Below are 26,529 nucleotides of genomic sequence, written 5' to 3' on the forward strand. Positions count from 1 at the left end.
GTTTGTTTCTACCCATAACCCATTACTTCAACACAGCAAGTTTATGCCGCAAAGCGCGCCAATATGTCACAATTGTACAAAGAAGTACAGCAAAGACCCACCCACAATACCCATATTGCTGAACTGTGGGCACACCTACTGTGAGGGCTGTATCACCAGGTTTGGGAGACTCATCAAGGGGAAGGGAAATATCACATGTCCAGGTTAGCTTTGGTTATATAGGACTTGTTTATCTTGTAAAGTTGAGCGGCATATGATAATACCTGACAACGTTTGCATTGTTTAACAAGAAGTGCAATTTTTTTAATGTGGGTGACCGCTAAACTACCATATTATACACAAAAAACCTCGATCACTAACCCAAGTCATTGACTCTTTGACTTTTTCGTATCTACGGCACAAGAGTCGTGGGTAAAATACCAATCTGTTCTCTGAGGTCTGTGCAACTAGTGCAGTGGTTGGATAAAGCACTATAACAATACCTCCTCAGACTGTGCAGAATATCACTACATAGAGAGTCTAAAGAGCATCAAGCAGCTGCAGATAAATGCTCATATCTACGGTATCATTACCGCCCCTAACAGAAGAACTGAGAATGCAGTCGACGCAATGGTAACTAATATACATCAACAGTAAAACATTCAAAATATACGTTATGTTGGCTGTGTAAAATTATACAATATTATATAATGAACTTTATGTTTTTATAACTTCATGCCATAATTTTTAACAGAGCGGTTGGAACCTAAATTCTGTTAAAATCCCATACCAATATCTATAAGAAATATTAAATGTGAAGATATGATAACGTTTGAAAAAGTATGATAAGTTATCAGGTGATAAACAGTAAGCCCCCTCAGGTGCAACACAATGAGCTGGCCACCAAGTTGACAGATCTGGCAAGACAGCAGAGTTCAGATGAAGAAGAATCAGAGGTGGAGGATAAGGACGACTGTAAGTTATTTTTACCAAAATTTAGTCGAAATTGGCCTAAGTTGGGTTTCGTGTTGATAACAGTAATGGACCCGCAGTTACAGGGGGTCTAAACTTTAATGAATGATCCCTTACTATCACCAATATGGTAAAACTTCGGCTAATGTTGGTGTATTCTGGTGACAGTTACATTCCACAAAAATGGCAACCATTTCTGACAGAAACCAACTTCTTTGTCAGGTGTGAGGTGTCAGAAAAGCTAAAATAAATGATCACGTGTCAATAATTCAGTTTGTTTAAATTATAAACAAGATACTAACACTCTTCACCTCCAGATACACCCTGTTGTGAGTGTAAAGGCAGGTCTTCTCTCCAGTGCAAGAACTGCGGGTCCCTGCCCTACTGCACTGCATGTTCAGACAAAGCACACAAACTAGTAGCTTTGCAGAGCCATCGTCCGGAGCTTATCAAACCTAAATCACTGTTTGATCAATGCCAGTTCCATCCAGATGCTATTCCTACACAGTGCCTGGAGCATGATGGTAAACCTGTGTGTCCTCAGTGCCCCTCAACAGGTAATATTTGTTTCTTTGCTCTTTGGTGTGTTTTACCTTTGCTAGTTAAACCTAAATTTGTTTAAGAGAAGTTTAATCATCCAAAATTATGGAGATGGTTGTTTTACCAAGTTTTTATTTCAAGAATTTTACACACAATCTCGTCTTAATACAATAAGCACGCCCGCAAGCATCACCGAATCAATTTCACTGCATACCATCTCAGTTACACTGTCAACAATTCACCTGCAACAACGGCATAATGCTATGCGACTGATAACAGTCGTATTTACAAAATTTTGAAATAGCTAGCTAGCTGGGCCTGTTTCCACTCTTACAACTCAGAATGTGCATTAACATGATAATTTCAACCTTAAAATCCTATTTAAGGCAATTATAACTGTGCTCAGCTATGCTTGTTAAATAAGGTCCATTTTAATAGTTCCAACGATATCTAATTTTGTGTGAGTTTCTGACTTTGAATAGATAATACTTATTGTATATATTTTTGAATAAACATTGGCTGGTATTTCGGGCCGGTCCCCAGCAAACAAACACACTATCAGCAAAATGTTTAAATATTATATATTAAAAATCTCACCACTTACCAGGGGAAACAATCGACTTGGTCTGTGAGCCGGATCAGATGGACGATCTTATCCAGAAACACAACCTAGCTCTAGAGAAATTGGAGGAAACTGACCAGAACATCGCCACAGATCTTATACCCATGGTAGAGCAAGACTTTCTGAGACTGAAGTCAGAGGTGCGAAAGGAGTTTGGTTATTTTCACGGTGTATTGCAGGCCAGAGAGCAAGCTTTGTTGGGTGCTCTTGATGACGCACAGTCAAAAACTACGGAGCCTCTTTTAAATTACAGGTAAAAAGATGTCCCTGGCTGTCCCTGTCTCTGTCGAGATAACTCCATCTTATAAAATCAAAAGGAATATATTTAACGTGTTTTGTTGAAGCTTTTGGTGGAAATTTAATTATCTTTAGTCCTTTTAATTTGAAAATATGATCAGATCAGAAATAGTGAAAACGAAAAAGACTGCTCGTAAAAATTTCAACTGGATCCAGCGCCACAAAAATTCAAAGAATGCACTGATTGAAAAGCAGTCTGAGGTTCAGACCATCAAGAAAGGTAAGTTTTATTAAACATAACGTATCAAGTGCTTTTTGGAAGTTCGTTTTTAGCAGTTCGTTTTGTCACGTCGAGGTTGTAGGATAAGAGTCAGACCTCTTATGTGTTATGATTTATGACGACAACGTTTTCATTACAAAAACAGAAGAAAACTTTCTTTTCGAAAGTTTTCTTCGGGGGACTTTTTTGAACAAACACATCATTTTTCTTAATATTGGTTAAATCCTTATTTGAAGCCTTTACATTAGCTTATTTTAAGATATTTGCTTATCTTAAAAGTTACACCTGCTAATAATCAACTCTCCAGGGATAGAAAGTATGAAATGTTCGCTGATCGTACAAAGTGAGAAACGACCCACACTCTCCACTAAAAAGGGAATGTTATCGCAGTGTATAAACGAATTTTGTAAACTCAACATTGACGACGTTCACAATTATAATATGGATACAGTTAACTCGACAGTGGCTAAGTATAACGAGGAGGTATGTCTGGGTTATTGCTTTTATTTCTTCTGTTTTTCGTACTTTCGTGAAATAACGAGCAAGTTCATAATTCAGATCTTCTGGATATTATATGTTAGCTTTAGCCTAGACTGGATCAAGTTTAAAAACAACAAGAAATCTACTATTAGATCGAAACTGAATATTGTTGATCACCCCCACTATCTACAAAATAATCAGAAATATGACACCCACAGCAGGTGTCATTGTTCCCCCTCCAGTGGAGAATGACTGGGAGTCATTGAACATGACACAATTAAGTGTCACCTCTCAGCCCAGCGAGCCTCTCACAGTTCAATTCGCTACTGCAGGTACAATAATTATTTTATTGAATAATAGTTTTATTAATTTGAATAAGTAAAGAAATAATTGTTTTGTTAAACTAATATGATTAGATAGTAGTATTTAAAGGATAATTTGAAGATTCTCGATAAAGTATAAATTCTAAATTCATGCCTCTCATATTCGTATATTTTAAAATGAACACGCCCAAAATCGAGTTGTATATAACTATAATCAAATTGATTAATCGAATCGCTTAGTCCTCAATAAAGTCCTTAATAAAGTTGTTAGAATCTTTCCTTCATGAAGCAGATAACGATAAGTTCAACAAACACTATGACCACAGTGGAAGCTACTGCCATCTGGGGATCCAGGAAGGCAGCTAAAGAAGTTCCCACCACACCTCCAACCATACCCCAAGCCATAGTCACGGAACATCCCAGCTCTAATCGTGTCCTTCCGAAGTAATCGTAATCGTTGTGTAATAACCCAACCTCCACCGCCTGTATGGAATAACACAGCTTTGCCAGCCCTAACAGCACCACGGAAGCTATGAGGCCAGGATTTGCTAGAATGATACCAAAGCTTATAGCTATGGTTACCGTGATTACAGATTGAAGGATCAGGAACTTAACACGACTCAAAAGGAAGTACCCTAGTGGTCTCCCTGTGAGGTTGCTTGCACCAGTTACTGCTGACAGGATCAGGAAATCATTGCCTTGAACAACTTCCTCATAACCTTCAATTTCTTGGAGGAGACCTCTTCTGAAGCTTCTCATCAGCCACGGTAGAAGAATAATGCTTCCATATCCAACGAATTGGTTACAGAAGAAAAATATGCTTGATTTGATGACCCTCACAGAGAAATTTGAGACATCTGTTGGTTTCTTGTCGACAGATACGGTCAGTTTCAGTCGGAACAATGTTTCTCTCTGCAACAGTTTCACTTTCTCCTTCTTTGCCTTTCTCTGGTTCTTCTCCGATGAAAAAGTGAAGAATGATGATGGGAGGAACAAATAGCGGGATTGAAGTCAGCAGAACGAAAACCCTCCAGGTTACAAGGTCTAGAATCAGCCATCCCAGTAAGGACACCCAAGTTCCTCCAACTGCTATACCAAGAGCTTCTGCCAGAAATGTGCTTTGAGTCAAGACTCCTTTAGTGAAACGAGCTTAGCAAGAAATATACCAATTGTAACGTCGTTTAATCCAACACAGATACCGGTTAAAGCTCTAGAGAGGATAAGGGTGTAATAATTAGGAACCACCGCACATAAAATAGCAAACACAATTGACAAATAGAGTGACAAAAGTAGTGTGAATCGTTCCCCCAATTGTTTTGAAATAAAGACTGATACCATACATGAGATTGCCCAAAACAGATACAGAATCACAGCTAGGATTCCCTCTTGAAAGTCCAAAAATCCGAGTTCACATGATACTGTCTGGGTGATGACTCCAGGGAGATAAGCCTCGACTCCGTCCCCAATCTTTATCAGTACCGCCAGTGACACGAGGAGGTAATCCTGTTTAGTCCACAAGTCGGATTCAGAGGGGGAGATGCTTCTATTTTTAGCTCCGTTTCGTCGGACATTTCTACAGACTGTTACTATACTATGTTATATAATATTATATTATATATTGTGACGGGGGGGGGGGGGGGGGGGGGGGGGGGGGCCAATGACTACTTTTGGGGACTTGGGGAATTACGTCAACGATTTTACCCCGAGTCCCCATGATTTTTAGTCCCCATTAGTCCCCAAAAGTCTCCATTAGTCCCCATTTAGATGATTTTTAGTCCCCATTAGTCCCCAAAAGTCTCCATTAGTCCCCATTTAGATTTAACCTACTCTTATCTTGGACAAAACATCTCGATCGTATCGTTATTAAACTAACTTGAAAACCATAAATAACTGTCAAAAATTCTGGGGACTTATGGGGACAAATGGTGAATTACGTCAACGAGTTGACCTCTAGTCCCCATGATTTTTAGTCCCCATTAATCCCCAAAAGTTTCCATTTGTAGTCATTGGCCCCCCCCCCCCATTGTGACTTAGTACTAGCCTGACTAAAATTTACACTGACGACCTGCATGTGAACAATTAAAATTGGGTCTTGCACAATAACGTTTAAGGGTAATAACGGTATTTGTTCTGAAAGGTTGCAGAATGCAAATGAGGGCACAAATCTAAAGAACCAACATAGAAATGCCGTGTAAAACAAAAGCTAATACGTGGTTACTCGTTCCAATGAGATGTCAGGAGGTGACCGGGATTGGCAATTTTGAGCTATCCCGGTCCCGGTCAAATGCTGATTTATTTATTTATGATCCCGGTCCCGGTCCCGGTTAATTCGGGATTCTTGGTCCCGGTCCCGGTCCCGGTCAATCACTCAAATTTGCCGGGATTTTGACCGGGATCTTTTACATAATTTCATTAACTGTGATTTTAAGTTTTTCCTTTCATTCATTGTGAATTTCATCTTTAAACATCATCTGAGCCAAATACAACAATGTTTAAAATTGCTAAACAAGTTTGAGTAATAAATTATGATCATGAATTAACCAGTAATCGACCGGAATTCCCGGTACCGGGAATCCCAGTACCGGGATTGGCAATTTTGAGCTATCCCGGTCCCGGTCCCGGTCAAGTCACATTTTGTATCCCGGTCCCGGTCCCGGTCAGGCCTGAAATCATGTCCCGGTCACCTCCTGTGAGATGTTATTCTAACACTTAAAACTGTTTTACAGAGAACAAAGATAAGGTGGTAGTAAGTGTCGTGAACACGCCACATTGTTTCTACGTTCAGAAGACCAAGGATAGAAATGATCTGGACGAGCTGCAGAATGTTTTGGTGGGTTGTCTCCCAATATCTACATATAGATCTGCAAAAATATTATCGTTCGCCGCGATTTTCGTGATTTTCCCCGCGATTTTACCTACTCTGGCTTGTCGCGGCGCCGTGATTGTTGGCCTAATTTATCGCGAGTTTCTTTTGTCCTTGATATAGCTATTTGGACCATAAATTGTTATTCTGAAACAGAAGGTATTTAATAATTTAGATTATCAGTGATCTGTTCGCTAATTATGTTCACTGTTTGCTAATTATCAGTGATCTGTTTGCTAATTATGTTCACTGTTTGCTAATGACCTGATCTGCAGGTGAAGTACTACGGACTCTCAGTAACCGCTGAAGACTACCTGAATCGTGTGACTACAGGAGATCTGGTGTGCTGTAAGTTCACTTTGGATGGGTTCTGGTACCGGGCACGAGTTCAGGAGACTGATAACGCCTCCGCTAATGTGAGTTTCAGATAGTTAGATTATCATGTAGTAGTTGTACAGTAATACTAAATTAATGGGACTACTGCGGACCCTCTACTAGATTATCAACTTAATTCTATACCGTGGCCCCGTGGGTGACGGATTGCACTATTGACCCAATACCGCACCTTTTCCCACCATCGCGTCGGCAGCTATTCGTTCTATTAGATTTTGTACTTGGTACCGTTGTGTACACTGTAGAATGATATAGGATTGGTATGCCCACAACATGACGGTACTATATCACAGGTGCTGTATATCGACTACGGTAACTCTGAACTAGTACCAGTCAGCAGTTTGCGAAGGTTAAAAACTCAGTTCACCCACTGTCCAGCTATGGCAATACAGTGTTCTCTGTTCGGTATAACCCCCCGGACTGGGTCTACTTGGACTGACGAGGCTGTGGAGTCCTTCAGACAGTTGACTGGGGAGAATGAGTTGGAGATGGTTACTATGGGCAAGTCTCAGGAGTGTGCTGAGGTATGTTTAATTTAGGGGAAGTTTGTTTGATTTATCGTGTTTGTATTTTTTAGCTGACTTTTTATAAACTACCTAGACCTAGGTCCTAGACCTGTTTAGTTATCAATATCCAAATAACTTTTTCAATGATTATTCCTCTGTTGCAACGATATTGTATCATATTATATTATAATAATATGATACAATATCGTTGCAAAAGAATAACAGTAACTCGGAAGTCGGAAAGACCCGACCACCATTTAATAGACCCCTTATATCTAACTAATCTTTCAATGTCTAGATATAATACTCAGGTAGATTTATTGCGGATTGGTGGTGATATTGGGAGCACTCGGGAGTTCCTTGTGTTTTTAGAGCATGCCTGTTTCTCAACTAAAGACAAAATCAGCGCTGATATTGGTTGGTCAATTCTTTACACTTATCCTTTGTTATATTTCCTGGGGTTTATTATATTTTCCGTTATGACGTCCGAAATTCCCTTTGATCGAGACTGCCGTAACAATTATTAATACATTAAGGGTACATTATGGCTACATTATGGGTGATATTATCTGAATAAACAGTTGATCACACAGCGTCACTTATAATATATAAAAGTAAATTGTCCCAGTAGTGGAAGATGCGGTTGAGGAGGAGGTTATTGTGGAGTTAGACACTGTTCAAGTAGAACCAACCCCACTAACCTGGCCTGACTCTGAAGAGGAATACACCCTGGTGACTGTGAGCCACATTAATTCTCCCCACGAGTTCTACATTCAGTTCAGCCACACCTCAGAAACTCTACAAGATATAGGTTAGTTACTAGTTAGTCATGTCACATGTGCGTCTCGTTATTATGTTTTATTTTATGATTGAATTATGGTCTTATGAAATTTCCGCTCCTATTTGAAAATTGACAGTTATCTTCCTCCTGTCGAGAGTAAAACACCAGTAAAACACCAGTAAAACACCAGTAAAACACCAGTAAAACACCAGTAAAACACCATTAAAACACCAGTAAAACACCAGTAAAACCATTAAAACACCAGGACAGAGGACCTCATCACACATGAAGCTGGTCGGGAAGAAGTTCCCTCTAAAAGAGCTAAAGAAAGGGGTGATGTGTGTGGCTCTGTTCCCGGGTGATGGTGCTTACTATAGAGCTGTTATAATGGGAGCTGTGGGCTTTGACGTGCAGGCTAGTGGGCGTAATCTCTCATATCCCGTGCTATACACACGTGCACACGTATACACGTGCAATATCGTGTTATACACACGTACACACGTGCAATCCCGTGTTAAACGCACGTATACACGTGCAATCCCGTGTTATACGCACGTATACACGTGCAATATCGTGCTATACACACGTATACACGTGCAATCCCGTGCTATAGTACGATGGGGAACGACTGAATTGTCAATGTTTTACTCAATTCGGACTACAACAAAAACATTGTTTTTTTTGCTAAATCAAGTGTGTGTTACCAAAAGTTTGGTCCCAATTAGAACTGAAATTTCAGTCGTTTCCTAGCTTCCTAGTGTGCTGAATGCTTAGCATATTTACAAGCCTCGTGAAAAGCTGGTGTAGCTTTAAAACTAACATTTTTAGTTTGACTTTACTGTCAGTATCAAACTTTCAAAATATGCACTGCTATGTAAATAAGAGAATTTCCGCATATCTTAGAAGTTTTACAGTACGTAGCACTAGGTCACCAAAACCTGACACACCCACCTCAGGTGTTCTATTGTGACTACGGTAACAGCGCTGAAGTAGCGCGCAGTGAGCTATACGAGATTCCCAGAACTCTAGCGGAACCACCTCAACAGAGCCTGACATGTTCTCTGTTTGGGGTAGCTTCTAAAGAGGGAGAGTGGACAAGAACAGCAGTTGTTATATTCGAGCAACTGGTTGCTGCGCGGCTTATTTTTGCAGGGCTCCATTGTGTTGAGCAAGGGAGATGTCAGGTTAGAACTTTCAGTATGGTTCCTAGACAGTAAATATTTTATTGGGTCTCCCCGAGTGTCTGTCATTCTTTTGTTTGCAAATAAATGTTAAACCAATTTGGTGACGAACTCAAATCCGTTTAAAGCGATATTGGACCGTTTTCAACTTCAGGTTTCGTTGATAGATACTACTTTGAGCAACGAGGATGTCGAGATAGCAGATGAGCTGATCGGACGAGGATTCGGTATTTCTACTGTACCACCAGCCAAACCTCAGTCAGTATTTAAATATTTATTCGTTTCTTATTTTTCAATTATTAGCCAACAGGAATTTACTAAACACACTAAAATTATTAAATCTGAAAGGACTAAACATTAGAAATTCACAGAATCGATCTTCAAAGTGCTTAACTGAGTCTTAAGAAATAGATTTTAAAATAAAGGAAAAAACTTGTCTAATCAACCTTCTCTTTCACTGATAACTTCATTGTCTATTAGATCACTTTTGCCTCTACCAAAACGATTAATTCGTCTGGATGTGAATTACGGTTTTCATCTATCTTTTCAGTTTCCTTATCAGTAAAGTTAGTAAGCTTCGCATTTGTCTCACCACCACCTCCAGTTACTGCATTGGTACCAGTTAATAAGATGTCATCTACCTTTTTACCATGATATCTCCTAATGTCTGGTGCGGATAATATATTCACTGTCTTCCCAGAACTCTGATCCGTGGTATCCACGTTACACTCATCCTCATTCTCTTCAATCCCTTCCAAAACAGCGCTGTAATTCACACTCTTCCCACTACCTCTCCTGTTCTGAAGAATAACATCCACGGCTCTCTCATTGCTCTTCCACTCAATCTTTCCATTCCCACGAGACACTGCACTCTCCTCACTCTCCTCACCATAGTTCTCCAACACAACCCCCTTCTCACCCTCTCCCTGGATAGTCCGCAGTACTGTAGGCTCTGATGAGGAAAGGGAAGGTGATGACTGCCTCCACCTCTATGATAAAGTAACACCACATGTGGACCCGTAGATCAGGTCTGAACGCGCCGTGAGTCAGGTTAATGCCATATCTCTTGACAAGGTATGTGATCACGTAACTCAGCAGGAATTCCTCTAGTTTAACCACCGTTACAAAGGCTTTGTACAGGATGAACTTCCGGTATATCTTGTAGTGTTTGAGGTGCTCCTCTGCTGTGTGATAGATCCCTGGGGGTGTTCCCTGCGTTATTATTTTCAACTTGTTGATTGTGCTTAATAAAGGTGTTAAGTTGGAGACATGTATTGCCATTAGGAATTAGGATACATGATATTGTGTAGTAGCGAAGCAACAAATAGTAAAGATGTTGGAATAACTATAAAAGTGCGAACCTCCTAGTCCGTACACTGCGAGAAGGAGGGAGAATATCATGAGGATGTGATAAACTTGAGAATATTCGTGTTCTATAAGATCTGTCGGGTGACTGTGGCTCTCATCCAATCCTATCTGGAGAAGAAAAATTAAAATAGCTGTAATTAGATAATCTGAATCTGAATCTTACTAAATTCAATCACCACAAACCATTACTGACCAAGGAAAACTTTCCTTGCCACTTCCACTGCCACAACACAATATCACTCAATCTGCCAACTCACTAAAAGGTCAATGTAACCAAACACCAACTGAAACACCACCAGCTGAGCAATGAATATCTCGTTAACGAGCAGGAAGTGTTTTGAGAAGGTGACTTTAGGCAGGAATGTCAGGCAACATATTGGAGGACTGTTCAGTTTTACTTGGGTGTTTGTTAGTTTCTCTCGTGTTTCTTTCTTTCCTGGTTGATAGAATGTGTTTTTTGAAGTTAAGTCAGAAAACAATAATTGTTGTTGTATGGCCTTATTTACACATTCATCTTTTGATTTGCTGAGACTGATTGCAGGAGCTGAATCGTTTACCGCGGAGTACGATACCTGAATTTATCACATGAAACCTCATAAAGTGATAAAGTGAGTCTACTCACCTCCGAGATAAGTAAGGAGTAATCTCAGGAAGAAAAGTAGAGACACCGACTCGTATGTCTCAGCTATGTAGGTCACTTTAGACATGGCTTTCGGGACTATCATGCCTGCGAAACAGCTACAATTACTTCTGTACGGGATAGTTTAAATGCTTCAATTATTCTGCATGTCACACTTTATCACACTTTATCACACATGTCTCATTTGCAAAAGTTACAGTTTTATCCCCCAGAGCTGAGTGTACACATGGTATATACCTATCACATTTTCAAATACTAACACATGTTTCCTACCTGAAAAGTACATGGTAACGAATACAGGGAAAGTAAAGATGACCCCGACAGTACAGAGTGATTGCATTGTGTACTTCGTACTGTACGCTCTGTGCTGGTTCACTGCCTTTATAAACTGAACTGAAATGATATTCTTGGAGAAAAATTGACTGCCAGAATTTTACTAATCGGTAGATGTGTGGTAGTTTAATTTTCAATTTTACTTAAAAGTAGAAAGTTTCTTAATTAAAGCCGATCAAGGTTTGTCTAAATTGGTAATAATTATATTATATATATATATATATTATATATATAATCGATAAGCACGTACAATACATTAATGTATTAATTTTAGATATAATGTACCTATGACAGCGATACAGATACAGAATGAGATGAACAGTATCACGAGGTAGTCAGGTGGTACTCCAAATTCCACCATCTCTGATAACGAGGGGTTGTGTTCCCACACATCTTCTCCTCCTCCTCTTTCTTCTCCTCCTTCTTCTTCTCCTCCTCTTTCTTCTTCTCCCTCCACTTTGTTAGCTTAAATTTTAATATTAACTTGTAATTATTATTAAGCTAAGCCGTGGATTGTCTAAATTCTATCAAACATAATATGACCAAATTCAAAAGCAGAAAAAATTGAATAAAATATTAAGCGTGTTTTAGATAAAAGTGTTATGAGAACCAGTGAACTTCTACAATGCATATTGCACATACCCTCACTGCCTCACATGTGAATGATAATGACCTTCGTCCTTTTTTTACTAGAGATAAAACATCCTTAACGTCGACTTATCCGGCTGCCAGACCATAAAGGTACATGTGATCATTAATTGGATCAAGTAATTAAGTAATTAAGATGCTGAAGCAACGTGAGTTATTGGAGTGGCTCAGACATGGAAGAAAAAATGTAATACAAATTATTCACAACTAGAATTAAGGAAAAAATGTATATGACTCTGCACTCATTTCATCTAAAATTTACAACACTATCAAGAAATGCTAACTGGTAGTCATTAGAAGGTAATGTACAAGGGGGAACAGTCTATAGATGGCTATTGTTGTTAAAGTTGGCAACAATTGGTATCTCAGGAATTTTTCAAATCTTTGTTTGTCCATTAGCAGGCGTGTTTCTCAGACAAGGCTGTTGCATTTTGGCCAGCAAGTGATGTTGCGGATGCATTGCTTTGCTGTACTACTTGAGCAAGGGACTCTATAGTTTCAGAGTCAAGCAATTGGAATCTATGGATCACATCATCAATTAATCGTCACTGAGATTGGTTGACATGATCTGATCCCTGAGAAAGCCAGCTTAGAGAGGTTCTTAATGGTGAGTCCTGCTTGTTACCTAAGTATAAAAGATGTCATCTTCACTACATCACTACTTACTGACATTGAGACTTGTAGCATCATCGAGCAAACCAAGAAGTTTCATCATTACTGGTCGCTAAAAACTGAGTTAACAAGTTCCCAAACACGATTGAAAGTGCCTAACACGATAAAGAGAATTAAAGAAAAATCAATGGTATGGACTAGGGAAGTCGAGAGGAGAAACAATTACCTGTTGACGAAATTATGGGTTTATCAGTTACAAGTCCTACAGTGCTGGAAATGAGGGTTAATTTTATTAGTCTTTTTTTTAAAGACTATAGGAATCATGGAGAAATGCTGAACCAATGTGGTCTGGTAGTCTGGTGTCAAATTCTTAACAAGATTGGTGTGCGTGATTTCATGCATCATTGACCACTGATTAACAATAAATTATAACTTCTACTAGTACTAGGTCGGAACTAAGTCCGATAAATTAGTGATAACTACAATACATATTATTATTATTATACAATATACTAGTGTTATTATCTTTATGGTCGGGTTCTATTCAGGGCTAAAATATGCCAGGTTAAGTTAATCTGTAAATCAATACTTAATTAAATTTGTTAGTTGATTCTTAACGTAAAACTGTAAAACTTCAAATTTTCAGACAGCAACACAGATCAAGTGTACCGATGGGTGAAATCTCGCTGGGTCTCGTGAACTCTACACGTGAAACTACTATTTGTCACGTGACAAACCCACATATGATCTACGTTAATCTTACTGACATTCCATACCCTCCGTGAGTTACATGTTGACATTGTTAATTATTCATTTTAGTGATAAATTATGTTGAATAGTTAGTTGATGGATTGATAATGTCCCTGAAACAGTTTGATCTATCCCTCCGTAATTCTTATGTAATTTCGTAACTATTTAAAAGAATAACCAATAACCAATGGACAGGTTTTTCAAACAGCTGAACGCAGCGTACTCGACGTTTGTAAAAACAGGTAACCAGGTAATTGAGCGGGAAACTTCCTGGAGTATCGGGGATATTTGTGTTGCTTTTCTACCCGACCTGGATCTTTACATCAGAGCGAAGATCTTAAGCTTCGAAATACCGCAATCAGTTGGGGTAGGTGTTAGGGTGCTGAAACCTGTTATTTACTTTGACTGATATAATCGCGTTTTTTCTGTTGAGGCTTTCTAAATTTATGGAAAATGGCATTAACGATAAATAATGTTGTTATACTTTTAAAAAGTAGTAGTTTAAGGTTACAAATTTGTTGTTTGAATTTTGACCAAGAAGTTTTTGGAGATCATACCAACACGATTTAAGCCCTGACGACGAATTTTCGTACTAAAGTATGTAGATCTATGTATTCGTCATTTCTGTGAAGTCGCCTTCCTACCATTCGTAGCACTTGGCCCTGAGCCAAATGCTACCGGTGAATTTCCTGGTTCTGGCTAGGTTTCGTGTTAGGGTAGTTAAAGGTTAGCTGCTCTGTTAAATGTTAGGACTTAGGACTCAAGAGTGGGTTTACGCCACTCCACAGTCCACTGTACCACTCTATAACATATAACTGTAGCACCATAATGCGTGAACTGGCAATCTAATCCGTCACACTGAATATGTTGTGATTTTGGTACGCGCTTGAACAATATCGTGATAAAATAAATTTATCTCTCAAAATCCTAGAACGCGCACACAGGCGCGTATTTAGCCACATGGTTGACTTAGATCGACAGAGGTGGTCTCTAATTTTAGTGACAGGCTGCCCACTGTCCACAAGCAATACTCTAACCCCACTCTAACACAAACACATTTACAGGTCATAAACATAGATCAAGGACGTGAAAGTAAGGTTTCACTAAACAACCTCAAAGTCCTCATCGCAGACTTCTCTCTGATACGCGTATCCAAGTTCGCTTTGTCCTGTCGATTATTTGACATTGTGCCGCTGGACGACAACGGCTTCACACGTGATCAAAACAAGAAAGTTGTGCGATTTTTTAGTAAAAAAATTAAGAAAACCAAAGCTGGCTGCTTCGTTACAGTCATGGTTTGTTGTTATTTATCAACATAATTTATAGTTAAGGATTTGAATGATGAATGAAAATGCCTGGGGAAAATAGGGTTCTAACAACTTACCAACCTCGTAGTTCCAATCAATTAATTAGTTGTTTAACTCATTTGTAATCTTCTATTCCAGGGAGAACGTGATCCTGGGACCGGTGCCTGGCCTCATTTTTAATCTTCTATTCCAGGGAGAACGTGATCCAGAGACCGGTGCCTGGCCTGTAGATATGGTGCTGATAGATCCCGCCGACAGATCAAGGGAACGTGTTTCAGACGAGCTGGTAAAACTTGGTATCGCTCAGTTCATTACGTTAGTAACTTAGTAATTTAGTAACTTAGCAACTTAGTAACTTAGTAACTTAGTAACTTAGTCCAAGTTAAGCGCTTTTGGGGCAGTAAGTTTCTTTAACTGTACCCTGTAGAATATATGTATTCTGGTGGGGAGGTGAGGCATAATTTTTAGAAACCAATGAGCTGCCACTCTTGATAAAAACTACAGAATCACTGTCCCGTGTCAAAAAACAATGCCTCCCCAGTCCTCACCAGAATCCACATCAATCTAAATAACAGATTTTCTTCTCATATAACAAGTTTTCGTCTCCAGCAACAAAGTGGCCGCCCCAAAAGGAGAGTATAAAAAGGTGACACTATCATTGTTGGAACGGCTTGGCAAAGTCATTCATGTCAGCAGTAACTGTACAATCTACTTTAAACCAGGTATTGTCATTTATAACATGGCTTGTGATTATTGATATCTTTTTCGGTGTTAGGATTTCCGTATATAGTACTAAAGTTCAACAACTAAAGTTCGCCAGAAATCTTCCCTTTCGAACTTCGGTACGTGTCGAACTAGAGTCCTGGTGTCGTACCCTAGTTCGACAGTCGAAGTTATCTTGTCGAACTAGGGTACATGAATCAGGAAAATAAGAGGTACTTGTTTGTTGTTAACAGTGTTCAACGAAGAATATGTAAAAAAATTTAAAATTTGTTGTTTCTTGAGTAAGGAATCATTTGTTTTGATCGCAGATTCAATGAGGCCGGACCAAGAAAGATTGGCTGCCTCCCTGGAAAGTTTCCAAGGTACGCCAGCTAACGTTGACTGGGAAGTCGGATCTGGCTGTGTTGCAAAATCAGACAAGTGGTACAATCGTGGTGTGGTTACTCATCTCATTGGTCCCAAGATTCTTGAGGTTGGCATCTTCACGATCGAGTTTCCAACTTACATTTTACATTTTGTTGATAATATGCTTGATGTGTTTTGCGCCTTTAAAAACTGTTAACACAATGTTTTTAAAGACATGAGTGGTACAACACAAAAGTATTTCCCTTATTATTTTTCAGATTCTTATGGTGGACACAGGGATATCAATGAATGTCCACGTTAAAGATGTGTTCCCAATTCTCCTATGCCCAGATATCCCTAAGTTGGCGATTCCTCTGAAGCTGGCTCACATCGAGCCTGCTTGGCATTGCAGTGAGTCCAATTTTCAGCATATGTCTACACCAGTACCAGGTCTTTTTGCTTATCCTGTTATAATAAGTAATAATATAATTCATTTCAGCTGACGGGGTAAATTGGGGACAACCTGCCAAAGCATTCCTTTACGAGCAAGTTGTGAACGAGAGATGTGAGATTGATGTTGTGAAAAATGAAGTAGAGTTTTACAGCGTGTCAATGAAACTAACATCCGGCCAGGATGTGAGTAAGGCTATGATTCGCAAAGGGTTCGCTATCAGCATTTCTCCTCATAGATTGTCGCCTGCTTCTTCAAAAACCCCGTCAACATTAGGACCAGGGATCCTTCCCTCTTCTTCGCCATTAAATTCACCTTTACAATTTGGTGCTCTACCCCAGTCACCAGGACTCGTATCACCTTCTCTTGTAGTCTCTTCTGGGGCTATGTCTGGGTCATTGTCTCCTGCACGGAACAGTTCTCACAGCTCTTTGATTAATGATGAGACCAGAGAGCTAATCGACGGTATATGAAGATATGGACAGGAACCAAAACATTTCAAGACAATTCCAATAATTTGGATTAAATCTTAATTGAATATCAATCCTACACAATCCGTCTATCAATATTATATATCAATATGTTTGGTTTGGGTTGATGTAGATTTTATATTTGTGATTGAGATCAAAATTTTTAAAAACATTTTTTCTATCGAACGTACAAAAATGTTACACTTTTTACGGGACTTTTGAGTTAATTTAAAGGTTTTTCGTAAATCGCTGTTTATTTACCGCATATTATGCGAACTTCATCTATCGGTCAATTACTGCCGCTTTTCACACAATTTGTATCAAAAGAACGGGTGTGATCCAAGTTTTAATATTTTTGAAAAGAACCGTTTATCTCAAATCAAGTTGTTTTTGAGTAAATGTTTGAAACATTTCATCTTTAAAACTCGAATTAAATATGTTTAATCATAACTGTAACTGTTTTGTTGGCGGAGCAACTCCAATTGTAAAACTAATTTTAATTGTACAAATTCAATTCAATTTTTATGTCATATTTTGAAGTTGTTCCTTCAGATTTGTTATAGCGCCGGTTATGGCATTATTGATCAAGTGCTGCAGCAGTGCTGCAGAGTGCAACAGTGCTGCATGGATAAATATTATTTTCGCACATTAGTATTGAAGAAATATTTTTAAATCTATTTTTTAACCATAATTTTAATCTTGTTACCAATTGTTGTGTTCAAATGTTATTTCTAAGTTTAAATATTGAGTATTGAATTGTTTAAAACCATCTAATTCGAAATTAATTAGAAGCAAACAAATTTCAATGTAAATCTCATGAATGACATGTATTAATAGATGGATCCTTCGAAAATTTCAAATTAATACACGTAACACAAAATGTAGTCAGTTCTAACTGTCTATTTGCAGTGTAGCGAATGTAAACAGCAATGTAGATTGTAAAACAACTACAAAGGAAGGAATCTGACGATTTGCACTAAGATGGGCTCGAGAAAACTGGTTGTGTCCCATGCAGGCTCTCAGGGTAAGACCAACTATTAAACCAGCTAGTTATATTACAAATTATGCAAAACATATTATAAATTATGCAAAACATAACCGTGCTTTTTGTCATACACGTCATGTAAGGCCAAGAAGGATGGCCAGTGTCAGTTGTATCATCTTCGAAACTGTTAAACGGACCTGGAATGGGGGAAATTTAGTTATAGGCACCAGAATTAAGTACGTCAATAAATAGTGAAAATAAGTAATCGAAGAAGTACTAATATAATATGATGCCAACAGCAATTACTCGAATTAATAATATACTCTATCGTGTGAGTTGTGACACATGATTTTTATTAAGTACAACCCTCAGTAACCATAGTAATGGTTTTTTGTCCCGGATGAAAGTTTCAACAAACCTGGTGATTACTGAAGGATGTAGTTATTGACACATACACTGCGTCCCCTTTGTCCACCATGTTGGCAGTCTCTTTAGCTATCTCGTGCTTTATTAAGACAACTGACGCACCCTTTATATCTGTCCAACTATCCTGCGAGTAAAATGCCCAGTTAGTTATATCTGTTAGTAAATTCGTGCCATAAATATATTTCGATACCGATTTTCATAACTTTTGTAACCTCATGTTTAAGATTTATGAGCTAAATCTTAAATTTTAATTTCATCAGGTAACTTTACAGCTTGTAGTTTTAAAATTCCAAAATTAAACTAAATCTATATATTTTACCTTAATGGAGACGTTCTGAGAAGCTTCAATTCCCACAATAATGACATCAGCTGCAACCTCAGCCAACGTAGCCATCTGAAAAAATATAAATAGATCCACATACAAGTATGATTAGTTTTAATTGTTATTGTTACAAGTAAGGGGGGCCGGGCCGGGGGCTAGTTATACTTATCCCTTTTGCTATTAAATTTGAACCGTTTCAGCGTCTCTTCAGCAATTATCCATTCTGTAATTGCAAAATGTTCCCAGAACCCGGTCTCACCGTCTCATTTAAAAAAGGAGCCCATTTGTTGACGACAAGCATAGGAACACAGTCAACACACTCTGTCAGTAACGTGTCTAACCCTAATCTACAGCCAAGTCTGGTGAAAGTAAGGGGCACTAGACGCTTAGGTTCTTCCGGAACCTGCCCTTCAGTTGATAGCAACACTCCTCCGATCCTGTGATAGAATGAAGTATTTTTTGTGATTTCTTTGGGGTTTAGATTAAAATGTCTCCGAAGCAGTTGGAATTGCTTTGATGTACTGGGGCATGATGGAACAGGTTAAAACACCCACTAGGAGGCAGACATCTATTTAACCAAAATATGAAATAGGCCTGTGTCGGTTCATGGCATACTTGTATACTTACAATTTCAGGTCTTGGAGATCAGAGTTTTTAAAGTTGAGGGTCACATCGGCAAATTTACTCACCACGATCCCTATTAGACTTACTAAAAGCCACTGTCGCACCATCTAAAAAAAATTAGATTTGCATATTTTAGATAATGAACTTTAAAAATGCAAATATTTGATGATAGCAAAATAAAATTCGGCCAATAGCAAGCTGTATTGACTATTGAACGACTACAACAACGAATTGGCATGTGCGCGTAATGGCATCTGTTAAAAACGTTCCAGTAATAGGTTGTACCATAGTAATAGGTAGTTGGTGCTGCCAAAAGTCAGGGCGTGTAAGTTGTAAACAGGGCTATTAGGCAACATAGCAGAGTGCATCCTGTTGTCGGGAGCATGTTGTCGGGAACTTGGCAGAAAATCAAAGAGGTGGGAAGCCTTATAAGTTGCTCGCTAACTAACCTGGTCTACTTCAGTCGTATTTAGGTTTTGTACATCTGTAGTATGACAGATTTCAAAACATACGTAAACAAGAATTCTGAGTCCCGGTAGTTGGTGGGTAGCAGTTTATGACGTGTTATGACGTGTTATGACGTGTTATGATGTGTTATGACGTGCTATGACGTGCTATGACGTGTTATGACGTGTTATGACGTAAAGTCAGAACAGATTATGAAGGTTTTGTTAGAGTGGGATGCCATACTTAATACTGCAACTGTAATATCTGGTAAAGTTACTGTTCATGTTCGGATTACACTTTGAAGGAGAAAATTATAGCGTTTATAAATATTGCCCTGTTTATATTCATAACGCAGACAGTGATGAAATGGACTCACTGTGACCACAGTGGTTTATAAAGTTAAACTGTAATATTAGTGAAATCCTACCACTATACCACTACTACTATATACCTACTATTATACCACAGGTATAGTAAACTGTAAATGTCATATTCTGGGGGTCCTTTCCGAAACGGTACTTAAGTCAAAAATGGTACTTAAGTAAAAAGTTAAACAAAAAGTATTTTTGAAATGAGACTTAAGTGCAAAAACTTAAGCCATATATCGCACTTAAGTATTTTTACTTACCTTACTCGGGAATATTATGACTGGGATAAAGTGGTGGGTTTTGGAAAATTCCGCCATATTTTTCCCGGTCATTAATTTTCCCAGTCATAAATTAACCCGCTATAATGTTCCCGAGTAAGGTAAACTAATAGTAATACATTTTGATGCTTGGTGGGTTTTGGAAAATTCCGCCATATTTTTCCCAGTCATTAATTTTCCCAGTCATAAATTAACCCGCTATAATATTCCCGAGTAAGGTAAGTAGGGAATTTTACCTAAGTATGTACTTAAGTGCGGTATTTTTCACTTAAAATGTCAGTATGGTCTAGACTCTAGAGGTTACTTAAGTGCCTAAATTGTAACTCTAACTCAAAATATTAAAAAGGCCTCCCCCAGCCTCGGATCTTAGGATTAGATTTGCAAAAATTCCTGAGACACCGGTACAAAAGTTAAGACAGCAGAATAATCCTAAGACAGCAGAATAATCCTAAGACAAAATTTAAGCAATTCTGAGACAGCGAAAAATCCTGAGACAAAATTTAAGAAATCCCGAGACAGCGAAAAAACCTGAGACAAAATTTAAGAAATCCCGAGACAGCGAAAACACTGAGTCAATTGATCTCAGTGTAATAACATGGGGTTAATTGTCGGGGGGTTAATTGTCGTACTAAGCCCTAGATTGTACCTGCTAATGAGGTGAATATCCCAGATCATAGCTTTACAGGTAGCTAGGCCTGTATAATAGAACCCTGATGTTAAAGCGGACATCACCTTCCCCTCCCTAATATCTGATTAAAAGATTCCTTTCTTAATGTACGAATAAGAAAACAAGAATTTTTACTAGTACTATCTTTGTATCTTTAATACACTATCTACTTATTGACTAGCTAGGCTTGCTAAAATTCATCGGCAAATTACCGCTGCTCGAGTTACCTAGCCAGGCCCATTTCAGTTTGAGTACTGGAGTCGGTTATCTACAAAGTAGAGTCAAAGCCTAGCTTTTTTGTTACTGGCAAGTGCTTTTCCGGATTCAATTTTCAAATAGTCGTGTATTTCGTCGATTTCCGATATTTTCAGATTATTCTTCATTATGTCCTCAATCCTGAGCACTGGGACTACTTAAGTTTTTGCTACTATCTGAATTATTTGCTCAAGCTACTGCCACTGGCTCGCTAGGTACAAAGGTTTATTTCCTATTTATCATGAAAAAAATTGTGTGCTGGGCAAAAGTTTACTTGGTGATCGCGCAGGTTTGAACCCCCTACCTCGTTCAAACAAGCCAATTGCCTAGCCGCTAAGCTACTCAGGTGATGCTCTTATAAAATTTTCGATGCTGATATTTAATCACATACAATCCTCTATTTTGAGTTTGTCATAATTGTAATCGGGAAGCAGGCACGTAGCCAGGGGGGGGGGGGGGGGGCTAGGGGGGCGGCAGCCCCCCCCGGAAAAAATCGAACCCCAGAAAAAAGATAAGCCCCCTAGTCCCCATGGTCGCCTGGTAACTGGGCTGTGTTTATGACTGCAGTCAGTCAAAGATTTGAACTGTGGATTAGTAAATATATGTCATTAAATCCAAGCAAACATTCTAGAAGACTTCTATAATTATAGTCAATAGTGTCCCCTAGACCGTAGGAAATGTAAAAATCTTAAGACGATGAGGCCTGAGTAAGTCGTAAATTCTGATTGGAGAATGCAGATTGCTGTTGTGAAGTTACCAAATTTACGTGAGTACTTGATTCTTTTCAATCCCAGTTTATTGCTGTCCTACAAATTTCTTTAATGCCAAATGTCGTCTAAAACACCCTGTTTCGAAAAAAATTTCCGGGGGGCTGCGCCCCCCTAGCCCCCGCCAAGGGGCTCCGCCCCTGGACCCCGCTGGGGGCTGCGCCCCCAGACCCCTGCCACAGCTTGCTCGCTTCGCTCGCTGCGCAGCTTGATTGGACGCATCGGCTCGCTTCGCTCGCCGACAGCCCCCCTCAAAGAAAAATCCTGGCTACGTCCCTGTCGGGAAGTGGGAACATTAACAACTCTTCTGCATGTAATTGAAACTGTCTGTACTGTGTACACGATAAAACACATGAGATAAATACAAAGATTGTGTACACTACTGTGCTGATATGGAAAACCCAACTAGACTATATATCTTCAGAGTTTCAGGATCATTCTCACATATACTCATAGTTAATAGTTAATAGCACTATGTTTACAGTATGCACTGAAGGGGTATCCTAGGAAGTTTCTTGAACTTTTAACAGGTACCCATCCTCATTTAACCCTCAATTAACTTTCCTATCATTCGGCTGATTTGATCGAGGAGATCGCATAGATCCAATGGATCCTTAGCTACTCCCTAGACTAGGTGACACTGGGATTCGAACTCATATACCTGGATTGACGAGTAATCCAGTACAGTAGGGAGTAAAACGAGAGACTAGTTGTCGTTGTAACTTATTAGAAAGTTAACTTCGTAGCTTTTCAGAAGGGGCATAAGGAGGGAGGGGGATGATGTCCGCTATAACATCGGGGCCCCCATTATACAGTCCTACCTGTAAATATATGATCTAGGATACTCACTTCATTAGCAGGCACATAGAGATTTCAGACAAATTCTATTGATTTATTGACATTCCTACTATACCTAGTAATATTGTATTTATTATATTCTTTGAAAGAAATAAAAAGATGTAATATCCATGTATATTCTTGTGGTTATTGTATAAATTCTATCTAAAGATTTTTCGCTGTCTCAGGTTTTCTTAAATTTTGTCTCAGGATTTTTCGCTGTCTCAGGTTTTCTTAAATTTTGTCTCAGGATTTTTCGCTGTCTCGGGATTTCTTAAATTTTGTCTCAGGTTTTTTCGCGCGTCTCAGGATTTCTTAAATTTTGTCTCAGGTTATTTCGCTGTCTCGGGATTTCTTAAATTTTGTCTCGGGATTTTTCGCTGTCTTGGGATTTCTTAAATTTTGTCTCAGGATTTTTCGCTGTCTTAGGTTATTTTGACATCTCAGGTTCGCTTAAATTTTGTCTCAGCTTTTTTTGCAGTCTTAGCTTTTCTTAAGCAGTTTGTCTTATGAATTTTTGCAAATCCAATCCTAAGATCCGAGACAAGTTTTTGAAAGGTTGCAAACTAATAGTATAATTACAGAATTAAATAAACTTTACAAACATTTTTTGGTACAAAAAATTATCTAATAATTTCATTTCGCTGATTTTTTCCTTTTTTAAAAAGAACACGAGCTTTCTCATTTTCGTCGTGGTGTCTCACTGACTCGTCTCTGTCATTGAGAATATGAGGCAATATGATATACGGCAACCTCCACCTTATGCAATAGTTGTGTAATATGATACACGCTCCAATTACTTGGCAGGATAATTCTGGAGTGAACTGAAGTCCCCCTGTGTTGCTGGAACCCAGGCATCGCCACCTGGATTTTAACACTGTAATTGTTCTCTCGACAACCGATCTGCACCTCTTCAATGACTTATTGAACTTCTTTTCCCCTGCAGCGGTTGGATTTTTGAACGGGACCATTAGTTTCTCCCTAAGCGGATAACCACTGTCGCCTATCAGCCATCCAGTGTAGCCGCGATTTAACTGGGAGCAAATTGTTCCATATCGTGCTGTCGTGTACCGAGCCGGGCCACTTCACTGTGCATGACGTGATTTCCTGATTCATCGAGCATTCAGCATATCAGCTGTACGTTAATCGAATGATATCCTTTGCGATTCACATAAATCTCCTCGTTTGATTTTGTAGCTTTGATTCTTATTTGAGTTCCATCAATTGCACCAAGACAACTTGGGAATTGACCATAGTCCCAGAAACCATCCTTAATAAGACGTAGTCTGCTCGAATCGTCTGCTGTCGGAAACTGCACAAAATCGTCCATGCAAATATCATTTAATGCTTTTGATACCCGAACAATTATTTTATAAATGGTTGATGGTGCAATCCCATAGTTCATGTGAAGAGTTTGTAGGTCATCTCTTTTGTATCAGGAAGTCAAAGTTAAGGTGGAAATGTGAATGGAATGTGAAATGGAGCAACTGATAGTTTTACAATCCGAATTCGGCGGCTCTCCCTGTGTGAAATTTTTGATTGAGTCGTTTTTATAACTCTATTCTATGACCCATCGTCCATTGAATATCCTATCCCTCATAGATTTGCGTGTGTTTGATATTTCGTCCAAGATCCCTCTCTTATTCTTGAAGTCTGATGGAAACCACGAACAAGACCTTCACAGAGCGTTACAAGGATGCATTTATACTCGTCGTCCCGATAAACATTCCGCTATGTGTCCTAGTTCTAGCTGTTTGTTTCACAGTTTCATCCTACTACTGGCGAAATCGGGGGACCCTCACAAACAAACTTTTTCTCCTAATAACAGTCGCTGATTTGGTCACGTGTGTCGGTCACCTGATTCTGATGATATGTGTTGTCCTCCTATCATATGACGTGATACCTGCTATCTTTGTTAGCGTATGTGTGGCAGTACACACCGTACTGTCCCTTCTCGGCTACGCCTCATCGATATTCTTGAACATGGTGCTCTCAGTTTTAAGGACGGTTAAAATATCGTTTCCTTTTCATCAGGTCAAAGTTGGAGCTCTGAAAATAGCAATGGCTCTTGTCTTCAGCTTTCTAGTGTTACTGTGTGCTGCTGATGTCTGGTATATTATTGACGTGGATCTGCCTTTAAAGCCCTGGGATGTTCTGTGGTGGAATGTGGTGCTTACTTTTGTCGGCCATAATATTGGTATCATCATAATGGCACATTTTTCGATGGGGTGGATGATGTGGTGATGATAAAAGATTTTCAAATTGGGTTGCTGTATCTCGCTCCTATTGGGTTGGTTCTGGTCTGCCTCCTGGTCCAATTTTCCATCACTTGGATCAGAACTCGTGCGCGTGACCCTGATCTTCCAGTGGTCACAAATTGGTCACATGTGAATACTACTGTCTCCATCCTCTCTGCTGTCTTCTTGATTTGTAACTCCGGAATAGTCGTCATGCAGATAAAGTACAAAAGTCCTTTTTCTTTGGACATCGGAGATCCCTTTGCAGTACTGGTTTGCAAATTGATGATAAGCACCACGATGCCTCTGCTAAACGCACTCATGACACCACTGATCATGTTATCTAGAAGCCTGGAATTAAGAGGGAACGTTATGATGATGATCAGGAGAGCTCTTAGGACGCCACAACAGTAGCAAACTGGAAACTGGAAGTAAAGTAAGGTTTTTTTTAAACAAATGTCTCAGACCCATAGCTAGATCTGTGAATTTTAGGCAGACCCACTCGACAGCGGCCAAATTTTGCGCATTATGAGCCCCAAGCCCGATACCCACTTTGCCTCCCAATTATATTATCATCTCGTAACTTCTTAATGAAGGTTCCGTTATTCATTTAAAGATTAATTTTTTTCGATTCTGGGCACGTAGCCCGACACGACACGTAGCCGGGGCGAAGCTCCTTTGGTTGGCTAGGGAGGGGGGAAGGCGCAGCCCCCCAGAAAATTTTTGAGAAATTATGTGTTTTAGACGACATTTGGCATTAAAGAAATTTGTAGGACAGTAATAATCAGACATCACAATAATACAAAGTTGGGGGGCTAGGGGGGCGCAGCCCTGGCCTTCGGAAAATTTTTGAGAAATAGGGTGTTCCAGACGACATTTGTAGGACAGCAATAATCAGACATTACAATAATACAAGGTTGGTGGGCTGGGGGCGCAACCCCCGGAAAATTTTTGAGAAATAGGGTGATTCAGACGACATTTGGCATTAAAGAAATTTGTAGGACAGCAATAATCATACATCAGAATAATATAAAGTTGGAGGGCTAGGCAGGCGCAGCCCTGGCCTTCGGAAACTTTTTGAGAAATAGGGTGTTCCAGACGACATTTGTGGGACAGCAATAATCAGACATTACAATAATACAAGGTTGGTGGGCTGGGGGGCGCAGTAATAATCAGACATCACAATAATATAAAGTTGGGGGACTGGGGGGGGGGGGGGGGGGCGCAGCCCCCAAGAAAATTTTTAGAAATTATTTGTTTTAGACGACATTAGGCATTAAAGAAATTTGTAGGACGGCGATAATACAAAGTTGGGGTGCAGCCCCCGGAAAATTTTTGAGAAATAGGGTGTTTCAGACGACATTTGGCATTAGAAATTTGTAATTTCAGACATCACAATAATACAAAGTTGGGGGCTAGGGGGGAACTCAGTACTTGTCACATTGAATGGAATAAGTACATATTGTATAGTGGGATTTGGGAATAATTTACGAAATGCTAAAGTCGACTGCC

General features: G+C 39.2%; 4 protein-coding genes across 5 annotated transcripts in view; 3 read left to right on the forward strand and 1 right to left on the reverse strand.

The window, feature by feature from the left end:
* LOC134821246 (trafficking protein particle complex subunit 10-like) overlaps nucleotides 1–26,529 on the forward strand; it is a 107,784-nt gene that overhangs the window by 18,948 nt on the left and 62,307 nt on the right. For both annotated transcript variants that reach the window (XM_063831949.1, XM_063831951.1), the window contains exon 2: nucleotides 17,714–17,828. In XM_063831949.1, the coding sequence (XP_063688019.1) occupies nucleotides 17,786–17,828 (43 nt within the window). In that variant the 5' untranslated portion in view covers nucleotides 17,714–17,785. The remainder of the gene's footprint in view (nucleotides 1–17,713; nucleotides 17,829–26,529) is intronic.
* LOC134821071 (uncharacterized RING finger protein ZK945.4-like) lies at nucleotides 44–3,362 on the forward strand. Its single transcript, XM_063831741.1, has 8 exons — nucleotides 44–203; nucleotides 491–612; nucleotides 861–954; nucleotides 1,269–1,508; nucleotides 2,099–2,366; nucleotides 2,512–2,630; nucleotides 2,938–3,113; nucleotides 3,312–3,362. Exons 1-8 carry the CDS (start codon nucleotides 44–46, stop codon nucleotides 3,360–3,362), a joined length of 1,230 nt encoding a protein of 409 aa, XP_063687811.1.
* LOC134821245 (tudor domain-containing protein 1-like) lies at nucleotides 3,041–16,966 on the forward strand. The gene is made up of 18 exons (XM_063831948.1): nucleotides 3,041–3,113; nucleotides 3,329–3,442; nucleotides 6,160–6,263; nucleotides 6,572–6,712; nucleotides 6,983–7,213; nucleotides 7,507–7,612; nucleotides 7,824–8,006; nucleotides 8,242–8,390; nucleotides 8,933–9,160; nucleotides 9,312–9,415; nucleotides 13,405–13,539; nucleotides 13,704–13,875; nucleotides 14,573–14,803; nucleotides 15,009–15,130; nucleotides 15,425–15,537; nucleotides 15,847–16,010; nucleotides 16,162–16,294; nucleotides 16,383–16,966. Exons 2-18 carry the CDS (start codon nucleotides 3,379–3,381, stop codon nucleotides 16,805–16,807), a joined length of 2,805 nt encoding a protein of 934 aa, XP_063688018.1. The 5' UTR covers nucleotides 3,041–3,113; nucleotides 3,329–3,378; the 3' UTR covers nucleotides 16,808–16,966.
* On the reverse strand, nucleotides 9,613–11,487 carry LOC134821150 (organic solute transporter subunit alpha-like). Its single transcript, XM_063831819.1, has 5 exons — nucleotides 11,439–11,487; nucleotides 11,148–11,252; nucleotides 10,783–10,961; nucleotides 10,519–10,633; nucleotides 9,613–10,356 (listed from the first exon to the last, which is right to left on the reverse strand). The coding sequence occupies exons 1-5, from the start codon at nucleotides 11,449–11,451 to the stop codon at nucleotides 10,073–10,075; spliced, it is 696 nt and encodes a 231-aa protein (XP_063687889.1). The 5' UTR covers nucleotides 11,452–11,487; the 3' UTR covers nucleotides 9,613–10,072.

Source organism: Bolinopsis microptera, chromosome 9 (assembly GCF_026151205.1).
Source record: "Bolinopsis microptera isolate Bmic1 chromosome 9, MBARI_Bmic_1.0, whole genome shotgun sequence".
NCBI lineage: Eukaryota > Metazoa > Ctenophora > Tentaculata > Lobata > Bolinopsidae > Bolinopsis > Bolinopsis microptera.

Excerpts from the sequence above, each read along its gene's own strand:
- LOC134821071 (XM_063831741.1), top strand. The coding sequence starts at position 44 with ATGCCGCAAAGCGCGCCAATATGTCACAATTGTACAAAGAAGTACAGC. Across the intron at positions 2,367-2,511 it reads GAGCCTCTTTTAAATTACAG|ATCAGAAATAGTGAAAACGA; the intron begins GTAAAAAGATGT and ends AAATATGATCAG. Across the intron at positions 2,631-2,937 it reads GGTTCAGACCATCAAGAAAG|GGATAGAAAGTATGAAATGT; the intron begins GTAAGTTTTATT and ends TCAACTCTCCAG.
- LOC134821150 (XM_063831819.1), bottom strand. Across the intron at positions 10,962-11,147 it reads ACTCCTTACTTATCTCGGAG|GAAAGAAAGAAACACGAGAG; the intron begins GTGAGTAGACTC and ends TCTATCAACCAG. Across the intron at positions 10,357-10,518 it reads CGCAGTGTACGGACTAGGAG|GGATCTATCACACAGCAGAG; the intron begins GTTCGCACTTTT and ends GAACACCCCCAG.
- LOC134821245 (XM_063831948.1), top strand. The coding sequence starts at position 3,379 with ATGACACAATTAAGTGTCACCTCTCAGCCCAGCGAGCCTCTCACAGTT. Across the intron at positions 8,391-8,932 it reads CTGTGGGCTTTGACGTGCAG|GTGTTCTATTGTGACTACGG; the intron begins GCTAGTGGGCGT and ends CACCCACCTCAG. Across the intron at positions 13,876-14,572 it reads AAATACCGCAATCAGTTGGG|GTCATAAACATAGATCAAGG; the intron begins GTAGGTGTTAGG and ends ACACATTTACAG.